Source organism: Lichtheimia ornata (genome assembly GCF_029851405.1).
Source record: "Lichtheimia ornata isolate CBS 291.66 chromosome Unknown scaffold00006, whole genome shotgun sequence".
Classification (NCBI taxonomy): Eukaryota; Fungi; Mucoromycota; class Mucoromycetes; order Mucorales; family Lichtheimiaceae; genus Lichtheimia; species Lichtheimia ornata.
Window position 1 is genome coordinate 580,398 of NW_026695326.1, and position 12,604 is coordinate 593,001.

At 44.0% G+C, this 12,604-nt stretch overlaps 4 protein-coding genes across 4 annotated transcripts; 2 read left to right on the forward strand and 2 right to left on the reverse strand.

Annotated features, from left to right (window-relative positions):
* Positions 1-1,480: 1,480 nt before the first annotated feature.
* On the forward strand, positions 1,481-3,489 carry O0I10_002364 (uncharacterized protein; the record flags this gene model as incomplete). Its single annotated transcript, XM_058482447.1, has 8 exons — positions 1,481-1,515; positions 1,584-1,794; positions 1,849-2,056; positions 2,110-2,297; positions 2,361-2,504; positions 2,564-2,659; positions 2,717-2,971; positions 3,031-3,489. 8 exons carry the CDS (start codon positions 1,481-1,483, stop codon positions 3,487-3,489), a joined length of 1,596 nt encoding a protein of 531 aa, XP_058346945.1.
* Positions 3,490-3,655: 166 nt separating this feature from the next.
* On the reverse strand, positions 3,656-6,015 carry O0I10_002365 (uncharacterized protein; the record flags this gene model as incomplete). Its single annotated transcript, XM_058482448.1, has 4 exons — positions 3,656-5,037; positions 5,116-5,451; positions 5,518-5,697; positions 5,802-6,015. 4 exons carry the CDS (start codon positions 6,013-6,015, stop codon positions 3,656-3,658), a joined length of 2,112 nt encoding a protein of 703 aa, XP_058346946.1.
* A 2,953-nt stretch (positions 6,016-8,968) lies between these two features.
* Positions 8,969-10,177, forward strand: O0I10_002366 (uncharacterized protein; the record flags this gene model as incomplete). Its single annotated transcript, XM_058482449.1, has 2 exons — positions 8,969-9,714; positions 9,805-10,177. 2 exons carry the CDS (start codon positions 8,969-8,971, stop codon positions 10,175-10,177), a joined length of 1,119 nt encoding a protein of 372 aa, XP_058346947.1.
* Positions 10,178-10,755: 578 nt separating this feature from the next.
* On the reverse strand, positions 10,756-12,359 carry O0I10_002367 (homocitrate synthase, mitochondrial; the record flags this gene model as incomplete). Its single annotated transcript, XM_058482450.1, has 4 exons — positions 10,756-11,056; positions 11,130-11,403; positions 11,587-12,171; positions 12,233-12,359. 4 exons carry the CDS (start codon positions 12,357-12,359, stop codon positions 10,756-10,758), a joined length of 1,287 nt encoding a protein of 428 aa, XP_058346948.1.
* Positions 12,360-12,604: the final 245 nt, after the last annotated feature.

A 12,604-nucleotide genomic window follows, 5' to 3' on the forward strand; every position in this document is an offset into this window, starting at 1 on the left:
AACACTAATAAAAAGAGAACGCTGAATATCGGTTTCATTTCTTATGCGAGCAGCGATAGCACGTTGCCTGTAATGTAAACAATCATGATGATGTATGAGTATGGCGTAAAATCGCATTAAGAGTAATACACTTGCGTGAGATTGACCCGCTTTGGGGTGCCAGTAGTTCCAGAGGTTTGAAGTAAGAATGCAGGAGTCTCAGGATCAACCTTTGGTAAGCAACCCTCAAGGTAATCTTGAGTATAGTCGCTTAAAAAATGTAGTGGGGTCTCCTCCAAGGATTGATCTTTTGCGTTAATTGACAACAACGGTACATCGGGTTTGCCACCATCCCATACTGCAGCAATAGTGCTCAAGCTGTCAGAATGTACAACCACTGCTTTGGGTGATACACTCTCAAAAACGCCTTGTACCTCATCCAAGGATGCTCCAGGTTTCACAACACATGCCGCACAGCCTATGTAAAAGAGTGGCATAGTTAGCTTAGCTGACGATTATAAGGAGTACATTTGTGGTAGCCAACCTGCAACGGCGACGCCATACATAATTGTTGGGCTCTCAACCTATTATGCATGATGCGAGATTAGTATCGGCTGTCACACCATCTAATCAAGTAATACATACATCCTCAGGAATACAAACAACAACGACATCACCTTCTTGTAGATTGAAAGGTTCACGATGTAAGGCCATTGCCAAGGATCGCACTTTGCGTTTCAATTCAGCAAACGTCTGAAAATGATCAGGATTCATAGCATCCAAAATCAATGGCTCATCATCCTTGACATAACGTGCATCGCTGCTTTCAAAAAGCTCTTTGTAAATTATACTGGCTTGAGCATCTGGTGGAATATCAGCTGAAAGCATCCTCGAAGATGATGAGTATTACTATTGAAAAGAGAAGAATGGGTGAGAAAAGTAGATCGGCAAAGCATGAACCAGCGGATATGTTATATAGGATGGCGACGTGCAAACAATAATGCACGTGATCGTATCTTGCTAATACAAGTGGCTCTATATCCTGTATCTAGGAGTATGTGTTTGTTGCCATCCATTGGAACTTCTTAGTAGCGCGTTTTTCTTTATTCCTCTTTCAGGGACAAAGCAGCACAAGGGATGCATCTTGTTCAAATATCCATCAACATTGTAAACAACACTGTTTCAGCACTGTACAGTTAGTTGCTTGAATACGCAGTTTTGTTAAGTAACCATTTATAGCCCCTGCCGCATTCAAAACATGAAGACCACAATAGTGGATAACAACTCGAGCGCCCAATGCCAAACAAACGAGCATAGGATTGATGCACACTGGCAACTAACGCCATCAACTTGATAATAGAGGGATGGACTTTTCAATCGAATGCATGCACCATCTTATTAGGTGATGCCCCGGGGTCATCATCCAACATCGTGCCACGTGATCAAAATCAGGTATCTCTTTCTTCCCGAAACCCCACACTCAGCGCACTCTCGCTTTGCCATGTCCACCTCCAACAATGTCGTGAATAACAATGAGTAGGTTCATTTCAAACTTCATTCAGTGACCAACGTCAAGGACAACAATCTTATGCTTTTTATTCTAGCGCAACTCGACTTATTATACAGTTTTTACGCGAGAACAACCTCACCAAGACGCTTGAAGTATTGCAGGACGAGACGGCGACTACATTCAACACCATCGAAGACAAGGATGCCTTTGTCAACGACATTGTGGAAGGCAAATGGGACGTTGTATTACGCACTCTTGGAGATATGAAGATCGCACCAGAGCATCTCTTTGATCTCTATGAACAAGTATGACAAGCCAATGCCACCTGTCAGACACTAGGACTTACCGATCGGCAGTAGATTGTTATGGATATGATCGAGCTCAAAGAATATAGCACGGCACGTATGCTAGTCAGCAGCACAGAGCCTCTCAACGCGCTTCGAGACCAACAGCCTGAGCGATATGTACGGCTAGCCGAGATGGCTGATAAGGAGATATTCATTGATGATCCAGCAATGGAAGACGAAGATATGACCAAGATCGAACGACGACAAAGGATTGCCAAAGGTACAAACAGTGTGAGGGTTGTGGTATCAATATTGACAGAGTGGTCGTAATAGATCTCCTCAAGCAATTTGAAATCGTTCCATCATCACAGCTGTTGGCACTCTTGGGTCAATCCTTGAAATGGCAACAACATCAAGGCGTAATTCCACCTGATACTGCATTTGATCTTTTCCGTGGTACGGTCCCGGTTCAAAAAGCTGAAGATGACGCCGTAGCATCACAAATGTATAGCACAATCAAGGTAATTTACACTTTCATATCCAAAGCATTGCTTGATGTTTACAAGGTATGCACAATTTTATAGTTTCCTGGCAAGAAGGCATATGCCGAAGTGGCTGTATTTTCACCAAATGGGCAATACCTCGCTACAGGAACAGCGGATGGCTTTATTGAGTTGTGGAATTATCTTACGGGGAAGTTGCGTAAGGATTTGAAATACCAAGCTGAGGTAAGTTTACTTTTGTTGAAAAGGGCCTTAGGGTGGTTGTCCTCATTCTGAATATGTAGGATCGTTTGATGGCTATGGATAAAGCGGTGCTATGTTTGAGCTTTAGCCGAAACAGCGAGCTTTTGGTCTCTGGATCGGATGATGGCAAAATTGCAGTAAGTTTGGGTGCCACTCGTGTACTTGACAGCCGAGGTTAATCATGGGAATATCAGGTCTGGAAGATTCAAAGTGGAATTTGTCAAAGGCGGATATCACCAGCACATAGCCAAGGTGTCACGGCCGTATGCTTCAATAAGGATGGAACACAAGTGTTGAGTGGCAGCTATGATCAAACCATCAAGATCCATGGTCTCAAATCAGGGAGAGCTCTCAAGGAATTCCGTGGACATTCTTCGTTCGTCAACAGTGTCATGTTTGCAGAGGATGGATCACGTGTATTAAGTGGTAGCAGCGATGGAACTGTCAAAGTAAGCATTAAAAGAGGGGGTTGACATGTGACAGGACCACTAATGGATATGTAATCTAGATTTGGGATGCAAAGACCACCTCTTGTCTTCTTACTTTCACGCCACAATCAACAGCAGAGCAAGTCAAAGGCACTCCAAATCCTGTAGGTGCTGCAGCACTTACTAGCCATACGGTGCAGGCCATCGTTGGATTGCCAAAGACCAGTGAACAAATACTAGTGTGTACCAAGAGCAATACCCTTTACTTGATGTCGATGCGTGGAAAGCTGATCAAGGCGTTCACACACCAAAAGAAGGCTGGGTCTGACTTTGTGGCTGCCGGTGTGTCTCCTCAATGTGAATTGGTGTATGGCCTTGGTGAAGACTCGACGCTCTATTGCTTTCAAGTTTCAACGGGCAAATTGATCAATGAGAACAAGCTTTGTGATCATGAAGCTGTTGGCATGACATGCCATCCACAAGCCAACGTTGTTGTTTGTCATGATGATATCGGCCATGTATATTTCCTTCGAGCATAGTCAACTTAAATAAACGGCACATCGATTGAAAGAAGATTGGAGACTTTTATTGATTTTATGCAGGTGGTATAAGAGATTATATGCAAAGTAGTACATAGGCTATGTATGAAATGTTACGTGAGGATCACAATAAAGGTATCGTTCTCAAGTGCATATCACATGTGCTTCAGGGGCAGTTTTCGTAAAGTTGATCAATGCATGTGACAGCAATGACATTACCCTCGACGTTAGCCAAATGGAAAACCGCTTTGAGAATAGCCGAAACACCTTGACCAGCAACCAAACCTGCTGCGACCGCATACATGTAGTCTGTGTAATGCTCTGGAAAGAAGCGCTTCCAAATCTTACCCGAAGACCAGCCAATAAACATGGATAGTGGAACATTGGGTGTTGAATTAACCATAGCAAGACCAACGACAGCGAATGATGGGAAGTACTTACGCCAGCGTTTGGGCCAAGCAAAATCACGTACAACAGGGCCTAGTACACCAACAACCGCCAATGCACAAGTGACAATGATGCATGTCTTGGAAAGAGAAGCACCACCAGTAACCAGCTGTGTGACACTCATCCAAGCCCATACACCACTAAGAGCAAATTCACATTCGGCATTGACATCCATATCAACAATGCAAGGATAAGCATCTGTGAAAAGAATAAACAAGCCAAGTGCAATACCGATAGCAAAAAACGAGCCAACAACTTGTGCAAGGAATTGAGATCGAGGAGATGCGCCAACAATTTGACCAGCCTTGAGATCACCAACCATGTCAACGGATTGTGAGGCAGCAGAGGCAGTGATATTACCGGCCATGAGGTTGTTCTTTTGAATCGTGGAAATATCAGGTCCAGGCATACCAGCAAAGATGAGCTGAGACATCTTTGCACAACTTCCAGTAGGATTGATATCGGTCTCGCCAGCAGCTTGAATACCAACAAAGGACATTATGAATGCCAAAATGACCGATACAATTGTTTGGTATACAGGCATGCCAAAGTATTCACCCATGATGGCGCATGTAAAGATCACTGTCAACACCAATCCTGTCATCCACCACCAAGCTGGCACAAGTTCATCAATGCCATAGATTTCATCATCGTGCAAATTGGGTCGTCGCAACGAGTATTCGGTAGGTCGTCCACGGATAAATCGATACACATGCATCACGCCACGTTTGAGAAAGCTGAAAAGCTCCAAAACACCACCACGCAAACCACGATAGAGACTATCATATCGCACGAATAGTTCCGAAAATGATGCAAGCACAAGCATTGCAATGCCAGGCCACAAAAAGAAGGAACGTGCTGTGTCGCCATTATCCACAAACCCATATGCCTTGACAAAGAAGCCGCTTGATACAAGGTATGGTCCAATGATGCCATATACAATAATAGTCGCAATCAAAAACGGCAACACCACTGTTCCAGGAGTCATGAGCCCTGCACCATAAAATGGGAAATCAAATTTGAGGACCCACAGCCATGTTGCATCAGCCGCCATCATGTTGCCGTATCCTGCCGCATGTCCGATCCACCAAAGAATGTGCACTGATAAGATAAAAGATCAAGGTCAGCGATCCCGATCATCCGCTTATGACGTTTTTAGCGCCATATTCTTATACTTACATGTATCAAAGAAAGGTACAAAGTACGCAATAATGCCCCACGTAAACGAAATCACGAACCAGATTGCCATCCACTTTGCTTTCTTGAACCCACTTTTCTCACCGTCGGTAGAGCGATGCAAGGAAATGATCGTTGTTGCTGCTGCACGAGGTGTTGGGAATGTCAAGTCCTGCTTGACAACAAAATGACGACGTAGCGGTATAGCAAAGAATAGACCATAGAATGCAGCCGAGATGGTGAACAACGTTAAAGCAACAATGTCTTGTCGTGGGGTTGTCATCAAACCAAGCTTGTAGAGAGCCGGGATAGCTGAAATAAAGCCACTGAATAAACCACCTATATGGATTGATAGAAAAAGAACCGTGAGATTGTGTAACCAAGAGATTAAAGATTACCACCTACCAGCTGTGGTTGCAGCAGATTGGGCCGTGACATTTTCTTTGGGACCAAAGTAACCACCACCCAAGGCTTCAGGTAAACGAGTTGACAATGGACGAATAATAGCAAATGAAAAGATAGCACCAAAGATACCAGCACCAAAGGTAAAACCCACTTTGAGACCAAGGTAAGTGTTCGAAGCCGCTACAAAGTGATAAAACAGAAAAGCCAGGTGATGTGTTAGTGGGCCCTGAGTAAGGCGCATATATGTGTAACGTCGCACCCCGCATGATGAAGAACACACGTACCAACAAAGCAACCAAGAAGGGATCCAATGATACATGATCGCCATGTAAATTGGTGCGTCTCAATTTTATCACCATCTTCACGAGGCAATAATGGCTCATCTCGATCCATCACCTCGAGTTTAATCTGTTGTTGCTTTTCATTATCCTGCTCATGTTTCTTTTCTTCCGCCACATCAAGCGTTTTCTCTTCCACACCAAGCTTCTTTTCTTCCATAGGCACACAAGGGAACAAGGGAGGACGTAGTTGAATGTAAATTTAAGCAAGTATAGGGAAGATCCGGATTATGGGTGTAGGGTGGAAGAATAAAAGGAGCAGAAAGACTATTCCTCCCAGATCCATTTTATAAAGAAGTACCTGAGATAGAATCGCAAAGAAAGAGAGTCACCAACCTGTCGACCAGCTCAGCGCATTCAGCTTCGGTGATCTCTTCTTTTCTCAACCTTATATATATACTCACTTTTCATTGCGCCCATGGCTTTCCCACTATTATAAATACTGATATGGCGTCAACACATTATAAGTCTCGTGCCTGATGTCATGCCCAAGCACCTGCAGAAATTTTTCACCATGTCCAAAAATTTTTGGCAAAGGGTCAAAGGAAAAGGTGCAACCATTGTGCGAGTAAATCTTACGTTGTACAAGATGGTGGGATTGCGTTACACTCGGAAGTGGGGTTTCAGGTCTTTTATTGAGACCATGTCGTGGTCGATTGTTAGTAGGAGGTAGTAGTCTATGATTGCGAAAGGTGCCGAGTACGTATTATCGTACAATGGCTGATTGGTCCAAACATGCGTGTGTGGGACACAGATGTAGATGGAAGCACATGGATGGATGAAAAAAGAAAACGGGAGCAAGTTTGAGACATTGAGTATACAATAGCGAGCTGTAGATATGGTGTGTACTAGCAGCCATTGTCTTTTTCGGTTATCCTCCTCCTCCAACAGCCGCCGCACGACCATGATGACTGACCCAGTCCTCCGTCCTATCTCAATTAAACTTTGCAAGGGTCCTCGTGGTGGCTATGCTGCATCTGGTTGTAGTAGTGTAGTTACGGCTTGCATTTGCTATCAGCATTTCCATAAACATCACCGATAATGCATGACATTATCGTTATCGTTGTTGAAAATTCTCACAGCTCCTTCTTTTAGTTGATCTGTACAAGTTTTTTCCATGTGGGTGTAGCTGCCAGAGCATAAAAACCTAATCTGCTCGAAGCGCTTTGGCATGTAAAACATGGTTGCACAACGATTGTTCGGCAGTGGAGCTTGTCATGAAGGAGTCGCCTTTGAACCAATCCGATGAAGTACTTCTTTTACTGCTTTTGGCTTTGTCTTCCGAAAACAAAGAGGGATCCCAGAGGCTAAATAGAAGGCTCGGATGGGTACATGTTCTTTTTTTTTACCTCTCATCCATTTTGCTAAAGGATTGCTAGTAGCAAGGCTTACCCATTCATGAAAGATGGATTGTCTTGGCATACGCTTGTGCAGCGTACGTGTAATTTTTTTCAACAAGCGGGTATGCTGGGCTACGAATAGATCCGAATGATCGGAAGAGGTTGTCGTCTTTCAACCTACATCCACCGACTCAATCGAACAAATCAAATGGCCACCTTTGAATCTTTCCCATCATGCTATCGTTCGGGTACCAACTCCTTAACGTGCCTGAGAAACTAAAAAACTTGCTACTGTTAATTGGGACAAGCTTTGTTTACTAGGCATGCCCTCACCTTGCCACGTGACCAAAATGGGATGCATACATTATAGGTATAATGAGCTTGCTGCAGGGTAAAAGTGAGAACAATACATGCCTTGTGAGGTATCACCTTGAGCTAACAATGAGCCCTAGCAAATAGCTTTAATATGGTTTCTCCTTTACCTCCAATCACTCATTGTGCCTTTCTTAGCTTTCAGCGGGTATGTTTCACTCATTCAGCATCATCCAAAATCAGGCTGTGGCTACAGCAAAATGTAATAATATCTCTGGTAGGGTTGCCATGGAGATCATCATGATGATGGCTTGGTTATTTTGGGCAGCTCCCCACGTGCCACCACAAACAAAGAATTATCACTTGAATGGCTGATTCGTATATATGGAATCGAGAACAAAGAAGCGTGAGTGGTGGTGCATTACAATGGAATGATGGCTGAGCGTCTTTGGTCTGCTTTATGCAAAAGATTATTGCCATGCCTTTGTTACACAGGATGCAGTATTTAACTGTCACAAGACCGTGCTAGAGCTTTCGATGCATTCAACGGCTCTTAGGTACGTAGATGAATGCCATGATGAGTAAATGCCCTTGTTCACAGGTAACGTAATGCTTGTTTTTGCTCTTTTAGATTTCCCTTGTGTACCAAACATCATGCCAAACGTTTCCAGAAAAGAATGGATGGCATTACAAAGCGTATGGCACATACACACATAGGCATGTGAGTTCCACCTTTGGCGGATGACACATGTATCATGTATTTGGGTGATTGATGGCGTACTCGAAAAAGGCATTGATGAAGCGTTGACAATGTGGGATTGCTCGTAAGCAGCTGTTGAGTAAAGGCGATCAAAATGGGGTAGGCGGGGATGTATGGATGAGCAGTAGTATGCCATAATCAATACCTGTTTGCAACAAGGATGGGCTCGACGCGATCTTTGTATAGGATCATGTGCAATGCTTAGTGTGTATATATGACTACGCACAGAGATCTTTGTGACGATATTATGTTTTGCAGGGATTGTTATTGTGTTGTGTGGTCGCATTTCGGAACGCTGTAGCCGGCATCCAATCGTGAGTAAGTCAGCAGAGCATTGGGTTTGCATAGCACGAGGGTGATCGATAGCATAGTGGATGCAAGATTAAACATTGCCCGCCATAGTTCTAACAAGAAAAAGAGAAGATTGCATCTGTGATTTGTATGTTGTGCTCAAAGATGCCCCTTTTTGCCACAAGTCTACCGAGACGAATACACACAGAACCTAGAAGGGAGTATGTAACAGGGTATGCGTGTGTGTGTGTCTTAAAGTTAACCCCGTTATCAAACATGAAAACAATAAAGGATAGCTGTGGATGATAAGTGGCCGCTTTTATTTTCTTTTTTTGCTTCTTTTTTCCCATCCTTGCTGCTCTTTTATCTTGCCATATCAAATGCCAATGGCTTGTCCTTCTTTAAGTGCCATGACCATCCATTTAGATGAAAGCAGCTTTGCACGTCAGCCGTACTCCTCTATATTGATCACTGGATTTCTCGAGTCAAAAGACTACCGTATGCAATACGATAGCAGCAGCCAATTATCGTTTGTAGGCACACAGCACGTGGGATCAAAAGACCACTCACCAACGTCGGCGATCACTCTATACAAACACATGCAAGCTATCAATTGCTGGGAATACAACGCGATCGATGATAGCTATTATGCACCCTTTTGCTTTCGGATACCCGGTCACTTACCACCCACTATTACAGCAAACAATGTCGTGATCCAATACAACGTGATGGCAACAACAGCGGCTGCAGGAATGGAAAACAACAACAATCCCCACTCTGTAACATCAACAACGATATCAACAGCATCGACGACAACAACAATGTGCCACCCTGTTGAGCTCATTGATACCAGCTTGTCGGTTGCAGAAAAAAGCTTATTATTTCTGCCACGCTTGTATTGGGGAACATCATCGTCAAAGAGGTGGCGATATGAAATCGAGATCCCAAGCATGATACCCTTGACCACATTTGACAAAGAAGAGAGTGGAACATCCAATAATAGTAGCATTGTGAATGCATTGGTTGTGCGTGTTCAATCATGTTGGAACAACGAGGACAAAACACAGACGAAACTTGAATATGGTTTGATTGGTTGTCAAATCATCGAGTCTATTGGGACCGAGGCAAAGTGTAGTAAACCCATTAAAGAAGGAGGGTAAGTAGTATGGAAAACAAAAAGAATCCAAAGAGGGAGAAAGATGTATACATGTAGACTAAAGCTTTTATATGTTCATGTTGCTACTAGGAGCGTTGCCATGGTCACCACGCATGTACTACCTTCTCCCCGCCAGACTTGGAGATCTCCATGTCGTTTGCCGTTAACTTCGTTTCCTGAACCACCATCACCAACTTTATCAAGTGACTTCGTTACCATTCGCCATCAACTCTTTTTAACGCTCTCGTTTCATGATACCCATCACCAAGCTGATCGTGTTGAGCTTTCAGTGCCAATCACGCTTCTTGATACCCGCCGTTTGATGCATCAACCACAGCATAAGCCTCGTCCCACGCGACTTGCCATTCCTGTAAAACCACATGCAAGTACGACAAATAGTGCGAGTAGTAGTAGCAGCGATGATGGCGACAGCCGTGATAGTGGTGTTTGGCTAACCAGCTGATAATCGCGCTTTTTATTATGAAACACCCACTTTTTACAGCATTGTTGCATTCATCCGCCATCATAATCAACCGCTCCCCTCAACGTATATCCATTGTACATAATATAAAACCACCACGCTCATTCATGCATAATGAGTTGCTGTCATTTTCCAAAGAGACACTTGCACATGCAGACACGCACGCATACAAGGGTGGTATGATGTTTGGGGGGTCATGCAAAAATGTTTTACATCCAAGGAGGTGTGATCATTCATTGCGTGTTTGAGGATAATTCACGCGATCGCGTATTTGTTTTGAAGGAAATAGGGTTTCAGCTCGAATGGAAAGAAAACGACAAATCTTGGAACAGCTTTATATATAAACATGCTTTTTTGGAGGCGTTAGGGGATGAATGTAGATAACATTTTGCAGAACTAAAAGGGATAGCGAGACAAAAAGGAGGAAGCATGTGATGTCATGGTTATGTTTGTATACATGTCGGTGCGTGTGGTGCATGTGTTATATGCCTGTTGTATGAGTATATATGGTGGTGTGTGCGCGCGCGGGTGGTGGGAAGAAATGGTTGTGGATTAATTGTTTATGCCAGCTGAGTGATTTGATCGGGCGTGTCGATCTTGTTCAAAAAGTGTTCATGGGAGCCATCAGTCTTAGCGCTGTGGTAATGACGGAGCAAGGTATCAACGTCGTCCAAAGACAATGGCCGGATATCGGCAAGCTCCTTAATCTTTGTGGTAACCACCTTGGCATCCTCATCCTTGAGATCGGTCAATTGAAGTTGCTCGATACGGTTCTTGACTGCATTCCAGCCAGTAAGACGATGACCAATGCTAACGTATCGTGACATGCCAAAGTCTTCAGGCTTCAAGATCTCATAAGTGCTACACAAAGAATGGGCATTTAGCATTCTTGGATTGCCATATTTGTGTTCCTTTTCGCCCATCAAAAAATTACCTTGGGTTGTTCAAAATGGCCTTGGCGTGGATGCCAGCCTTGTGAGTGAAGGCACAGTAACCAGTGATGTAGTTGTTGAAGGGCACAGTAACCTCGACAGCATCAGCAACAATGTTCTCAACATCACGAATAGCCTTGAGGTCGTACTTGTTCATGACGTAGCCCTTGTCAGCAGCGTACATGCGAGCCAACAAACCACCAAGAGGGGTGATACCATTACGTTCACCAATACCCAAGACCGAGGTATCAATGTGAGTAGCACCTGCTTCAAGAGCTATAATACAAATATGTCATCAGTATTTGATCCTGATTATCTCAATCTCCATTTGGTTCCCCGCCATTTTCCAGATGTCCAGAATTGTTCCATCTCCTCCTGTGCATGATCTTTTTGGATCTCCACCGCCACCAGTGCGCGCCACGCCACTTCACATTCTCCGATCCAAAGAATCAAACTTACCAGCATAGGCGTTGGCAATAGCACAACCAGTGTCATTGTGGAAATGGCATTCGATATCACAGCTTACGACACTACGCAAAGTCTTGACGAGCTCGTATACTTGACGAGGATTGGCACAGCCAACGGTATCAGCAATACCAACACGATTGACACCAATTTTGTCGACAGCCTTGTAGATGCTAAGGAGATCCACCAAATCGGAACGGAAGGAGTCCTCAGTGGAGAAACGCACCTCAAGACCTTGTTCCTTGACATAGGAAATCACCTCAATGGCACGCTCAGTAATGTAATCCATATCCTTGCCATGTGAAAATTCACGAAGGTAACTTGAAGTACCAATGACCACATCCAAACCATCCACACCAGTGTCAATAGCCAATTTGGCATCATCCATGTGGCATCGTACGTGTGTCAAGATCTTGGCCTTCAAGCCGAGGTTGGAGATGGCCTTGCAGTCGTTGCGAGATTGCTCTGAAGCAGCAGGGGATGTCAATTCAAGGTAATCAACACCAATAGCATCCAAAGCTTTGGCGATTTCAATCTTCTTTTCAGTGCTAAAGAAAGCATTGGCAAATTGTTCACCCTCTATAAAATGCATAAACAAAAGTAAGTACATGATTCATGATTAAAAGATGCTGCTGCTTACCGCGCAAGGTAGACTCAATGATCTTGAAGTTGGAGATATTGGAGTTTGGATCGGGGTACTTGGGCATGTATGGCGAGACGATGGGCTCACGAGGGCGTTCAGAGTCGTTAGTTTGAGCTGGAGGCATGTTGTATAATTGAAGAGTTGGGAGAGAGAAAGAAGTAAATCTAAAGTACGTTATCAAAGCGATCCCTTTTATTATATAAATGGTCAGCATAGAGATTATCGAGATGGATAGTCACGATACCACCAGCTCTGGGCTGTCATCTCTGATCTCCTTCGCCGATTCTGATTCGCCAATTCCATCGGGCCCATTTGGACTCATCGACGAAAAAGGCAATCCTTCCTGATCCCAAATCATCATGCGCATCA